The following is a 6,000-nucleotide window of genomic DNA, read 5'->3' on the forward strand; positions in this document are numbered from 1 at the left end:
ATTGTTATACCAGGATATTTCTATGGTCAGTCTATACAAGATTGAGGGTGTGTTTTTTTTAGTTTTTTTGTCATTTTGTCATTTCTTTTTATTCATAGTCATCTTTATATCCATCAGCTGTGACAGAAGCCCTCATGGCACCCGCTCAATATCCAGGATGCTCTGGGACACGCAATCTCCGTGACAACCTGTCAGACCTTCGGGCACAGGTAGCAGCCAATCAGAGGGGTTGTCAGCTGGTGGGGGAGTTGATTGCCAGCTACGGATTGGAAGTAGTCCAGGCGTACATGGGATACATTCAGGTGTGTACATTTGTCTGATGTATTCAATATAGCTAATGTAAATCTCAGCTTGAAGTTTATGTCAGGGTTTGGTTTATGTTATCTTAAAGTTCCCTGTGTATATTTAGAGTAACGCAGAGCTTGCAGTTCGAGACATGCTGAAAGATTTCGCCCGTCGGCGGCGACATGAAACGGGCTCTCTTGAGGTTGAAGCAGAAGATCAAATGGACGACGGGACACGGATCAGATTGAAGGTCCAGATTGATGAACAGCAAGTAGGAAATCATTTTCACTTTTGCAGATTCAAATCAGTTTCTGAATTAGAACTCGGTAAAACGTACTCGGTTACTAACGTAACCTCGGTTCCCTTTCGATACTTCACTCGTACTGCGTCTTGCTTAAGACGCATATGAGAAAAAGCCTTTTTTCTCCTGAACTGAAGCCTATTTCATTCACGCAGTGAAACTGCACGGCCATTGGTTCGTGCAGGGCTTTAAAAACGAACCAATGGCACGGGACGCAGTACGAGTGAAGTATCGAAAGGGAACTGTTTTTGTATTTTGATCATTTATCTCCTCAAGGATTCATACTGAATATAATATTGAGAATATTGAATATTCATTTTCAATAGCGCATTCTGCTTTATATGTAAATGAATGTAAAACTGCACAAACATTACAAACTGCTGTATTTAAGTGCTAAAATGACAGTAAAAAGAACAGTGCAGTACATTGTTGATCAACGCCTCTGTCCATCTGTGTGTCTGTCTGCAGGGCAGTGCAGTGTTTGATTTCACCGGCACAGGGACAGAAGTGTGGGGTAACTGTAATGCTCCTCGTGCCATCACCTTCTCTGCCCTCATATACTGCCTGAGATGCATGGTGGGCCAGGACATCCCCCTCAACCAGGTGACACACATACACAATATACATACCAGCAACTGCTTGGTTACTCACATTCTTCAAACTATCTCCTTCTGTTCAGCAGAAGAAAGAAATTCTTAAGGGTGAGTAAATGATGACAGTATTTTAATTTTTGGTCGAACTATCCATTTAATAGAGATTGAAGGAGACTAAACAAACCAGAAGAGAGTAGCAAATGAGGTTTTTTTTTAGGGGAAAAAAACAACAGATTCCATGTGTAGTAATACTTTTATGGTAAACATTTTGATGGATATAACAGTGCTTAGAAGAACAAGGAACCTTTAAGAGACACTGAGAGCTGGAGGAGAGAGACCTTTAAACAGAGGAAGACCAGTAACTTGAACTGCAGGTTAATTATAATTTATAAAAATGCACCAATATGGAATTTCAGGGCCAATTCTGATAACCGATTATTTTGACTTTTAAACATTTAAAATGGAGCTGCTATCTAATAATTTAAAAACCACGAGGTGGTTATACGGTGAATCGGTGTGACTGTATTACAGATGTTATGCTGTTAAACTAGTATAATAGTATAGGGGTTATGCGCAACAGACTTCCGTATTCTGTTAACCGGGTCTCGTCGCTTCCGGTTCAAGCGTTTTGCATATGCTTAGTTAAATATGAAGCTGTTTTACTCAAGATGCCTTCAAAGTAGATGCCAATGATGATCATAACCAATGTCCATCACATATGCGGACTGATATCTAAAAGTTTTTTTTATTTTTATTCTTTTCACATTTAGATATAAAAATTGAATAAAACGTCAACAATAAAAACAGCTAGCTAGTTTAACTGATTATATTAAAAGTCCATAGATATCGCTATTATTTAATACGGCTGTTAACACGTTCTCCGACAAGCGGAAGCAATGAGACCTGTTTTCCAGGTTTGGTCAGGTGATGTTCGACATATACCCTATTGTAATATATTATATTACAAATTAAACTATTATAAATTGTATTGTGTCAGTTTATATGATTATGGTTATAGTGATTAATTGCTGTAACACTAAGCAAAGTAGAACAAAAAATGTCATGCATACACTATCGTTAAAAGGTTTGGGTCTGTAAGATTATTAATGTTTTTGAAAGTCTCTTATGCTTTCCAAGGCTGTGTTTATGTAATAAAAACTACAATAAAACATTAATATTTTGAAATATTATTCCAATTTACAATAGCTTTTTATAAATGAACTTTTTTTCTCTTTTTACATATTTTAAAGGGGTCATGAATTGAGAAATCAACTTTTACTTGAGCTTTGATATATATAAGAGGTCATCGTACTAAAAGAATATCCTGTAAGTTTCAGTACTGAAAACGTCGTTAAACACGTTAAACCACAGAAGAATATCAACACCCAATTCTGTAGCCCCGCCCACTGATTCGCGCATGACATTGTAGGGAAATAACGTAAGTGGCACTAAACCTGATCGAGCAACCAAACAATAAACATGCCGTTAAAGATCGCAAAATGTTGCACAGTGCCTGGTTGTGGAAGAACACAGTCGCTGCATAACTTTCCTTTGGATTCAAATATTAGGAATGCGTGGTTGAACTTTATTTTTAATGAAGTTCCAGCTCACGTGAGTAAAACATTGAGCGTTTGTTCGCTTCATTTCACCGCGGATTCCTTTGTAAACAAGAAACAGGTCAACACTGGATTTGCAGAGAGACTGAGATTAAAAAGCAGTGCTGTGCCATCTATATCGGATCGACAGGAATGGCGCAGCACACTTATGTGAGTAAAAAATATTTGTACTGTGTCACTATTGCTTTGTTAGAGATCGCTTGATATGTCCTGATTATGTGTACGTGTCTAACCAAAGTCACAGAAGGCTCCAACTATGAAGGACGTAGCTTGTCAAACAGACGCACAGAAAGTTAGTTTACTATGCAAAACTTATCCAATCATAGCAGTGTGCGTTTACTTCCAAGTCTTCAGTGCGGCACGCCCATAAAAACTGAGTGTTTCTCGAGCCGGCCTCAAAACCAGGGTAGAAAATAGCCTATTACTTGTTGATTTTTATGTTTTTGAATGTAAAAACCACGCAAACGTCATAAGTGGACCTCAGACAACAGTCTAAAATAATTTTTAAAAGCCAGTTCATGACCCCTTTAAAATTTAATCATAATTATTCCTAAGACCGCAAAGCTGAATTTCGCAGCCATTACTCCAGTCTTCAGTGTCACATGATCCTTTTGAAAATATTCTAATATGCTGATTTAATGCTGTTTTTCACACATTAAACTTGCTAAATAAAATAAAAAAGTAGTTTAAAGCGGACATAACACACACAGTTTCTGCCAATCTCATGTTAAACTTGAGTACCTATAGAGTAGTATTGCATCCTTCGTATCTCCGAAGAGTGCTGTGGGCAGAGCTAGAGAGTCACAAGCACACGCAGCTTTTACGTAGCAATCGTCTACAAGCTGTGACATCGGCATAAATACAACAGGGTCAAAAACTTTATTGACTTAAATTAACTATGGCTAATGAATTAACGAATGAAGCATGTCGATGGGTGAGCTCTTGCTCTTTCTCTGGTTGATGTGTGCACGCACTCTTCCTGGAGAAGTGCCCATACAAGGAATTCTGCCATTTATGACGTCATACGGGGCCATACTCAAAACAAACTTTCTGAAACTTATATGAACCCTGAAGGAATGTCTTTGGCACAGAAATACTCCGTCATAAGTCCAGCTGTTTTTTTGAGACTTTGGTCATGTTTAGCATGAGAATCCAACTCTTTAGCAGTGTAAATAAGTCAGAATGCATGAAATAGCATTAGATCTCCCCTTTAATCCAAGTCTTCTGAAGGGACACAAACGTATTTATTGATAAATATATTTAATGTATGCTTTTATTCACATATAAATATCAATGCACATACACAGAAGATCAAACATGCTTGCTTGACACGCAAGATTTTTTGCACTTAATTCTGCTCCACTTTTTGTTTACAAAGATTTTGTTAGACTAGATCAATATTCATACACATAGTTGTGTGGGTAGTTGACCTGTCATCTAAATTTTCTCTTACCGGTGTATATATATTTGTATAAAATCTTCATAGACAAAGGATAGGTTGCATTTTATTTTAAGTTGCCCTTGTTACAGTGCTATTAAAAAAATTAATACTGAGGAATATTAATATTAACAATATGTGCTTACTATAGGGTCAGGGTTAAGTTCGATTAGGGTTGTAATTGCATAATTTGCATGCTTAATTTACTGCTATTACTGAAGTAGATGTAACCTATAACAAGGACACTAAAATAAAACGTTATTACACTTATTCGTTATTACGAATATAATGATTTGTAATTAGCAGGAAAGACTGTGTGTGATGAAGTGCTTTGTGTTTCAGGGCTGTCTGGCCCCTGTTAAAGTCATCATTCCCTCCGGCTCCATCCTGCAGCCGTCTCAGAATGCTGCGGTAGTGGGCGGTAATGTGCTGACCTCACAGAGAGTAGTGGACGTCATCTTCAAAGCCTTCCAAGTGTGTGCGGCTTCACAGGTGTGTCATATCAGTCAGAATGAGCTCTGTCTACATCTTTCAATGAAATCTCCTTGTGCTGCAAAAATCCAGTTCTGGTTTTCAGACCATGCGGTTTTGGCTGTTTGAGTCAGGTCAAATTAAAACATTTTCAATACAGCTTTACAGAAAATCGTGATGTTAATGTTCATAATATCTTAATATCTAAATGCAACTACTCTTGTATAGTCTTATTTAGCAGATTAGAGTTGAGCGATGATATGATTGACATTTTACAACAATACAAGCAATCATGCAGCTGAGATATGCTATATAGTATGTATCGCCCTTGGCAAGTATACTATATGTGTGTGGATAAAGTTAGACATACTTATATATCCAAATTTATATAAAGAGCTGGACGATACTATAGTTTCATTTTGTGACAAAATAAAAAAATTAAGCAGTTAAGATACTGTATGCTGTATAATATAGGGGTGTTTTCCGATCAGGATTTTTGAGGCTGATCACCGATCGCCGATCACAGAAAGCAGTATCTGCCGATACCGATCACCGATACCGATCTTTTTAAAGCCTTCTTTTTATCATTTATAACTATTTATATTGATACTCCAATCAGGATTTTTAGACATTTATTCAGGGCCTGAATTTCATTTTTGAAAATGTGGGGAATTCCCCTCTTAGGTGACTCTTGTGAGAGGGGAAGCAGCACGGACTGTGCTTTCACACAGGAGTCTGCTACTGATCCGTGGCTGTTTACCACAAACATCTCGGTTACGTATAGTAACCCTCGTTCCCTGAGGGAGGGAACGGAGACGTCACATCGGATGACCGACGAATTGGGATGTCGCTTAGAGAGACCAATCTACTTCGAGTGTAAACTAAATGAGCCAATGCACATTGGCATGCGATTATTGCATCCAGCTGCCGCTGATCACAGCGTGAGTATAAGTAGGCAGCAGATGCAGCGCATATTCAGGTTTTTGCTGAGGAGCCGAGCCGGTAACCCGGCCGCTCAGCGGTGGTACAGGAGCTGTGGTGACGAGACGTGAACGAGGGTTACCATACGTAACCGAGACGTTCCCTTTCAGTCGGTCACTCTCGACGTCACGTCGGATGACCGACGAATTGGGATCCCTACCAAAAGGCCACAGATACTGCCACTTCCAGTGTCCTGTGGGAGCCTCCTGCACCCCTACATTTTGGCACAGGGCAGGGCTTACCACAAGAGGACCAGCTACTGCTGCTATGGCACTACCCACTCAGTAAGACTGGATAACACTGGGAAAACGTACC

General features: G+C 39.0%; 1 protein-coding gene across 1 annotated transcript in view; it reads left to right on the top strand.

Moving 5' to 3' along the window:
• The window catches only part of oplah (5-oxoprolinase, ATP-hydrolysing), a 53,657-nt gene that overhangs the window by 40,607 nt on the left and 7,050 nt on the right, over positions 1 to 6,000 (top strand). The window contains exons 20-23 of the mRNA XM_016468655.1: positions 118 to 302; positions 410 to 556; positions 1,055 to 1,189; positions 4,576 to 4,725. Of these exons, the coding sequence (XP_016324141.1) occupies positions 118 to 302; positions 410 to 556; positions 1,055 to 1,189; positions 4,576 to 4,725 (617 nt within the window). The remainder of the gene's footprint in view (positions 1 to 117; positions 303 to 409; positions 557 to 1,054; positions 1,190 to 4,575; positions 4,726 to 6,000) is intronic.

The sequence above is a fragment of the Sinocyclocheilus anshuiensis genome, unplaced genomic scaffold (assembly GCF_001515605.1).
Source record: "Sinocyclocheilus anshuiensis isolate Anshui unplaced genomic scaffold, SAMN03320099.WGS_v1.1 scaffold890, whole genome shotgun sequence".
Taxonomy (NCBI): domain Eukaryota; kingdom Metazoa; phylum Chordata; class Actinopteri; order Cypriniformes; family Cyprinidae; genus Sinocyclocheilus; species Sinocyclocheilus anshuiensis.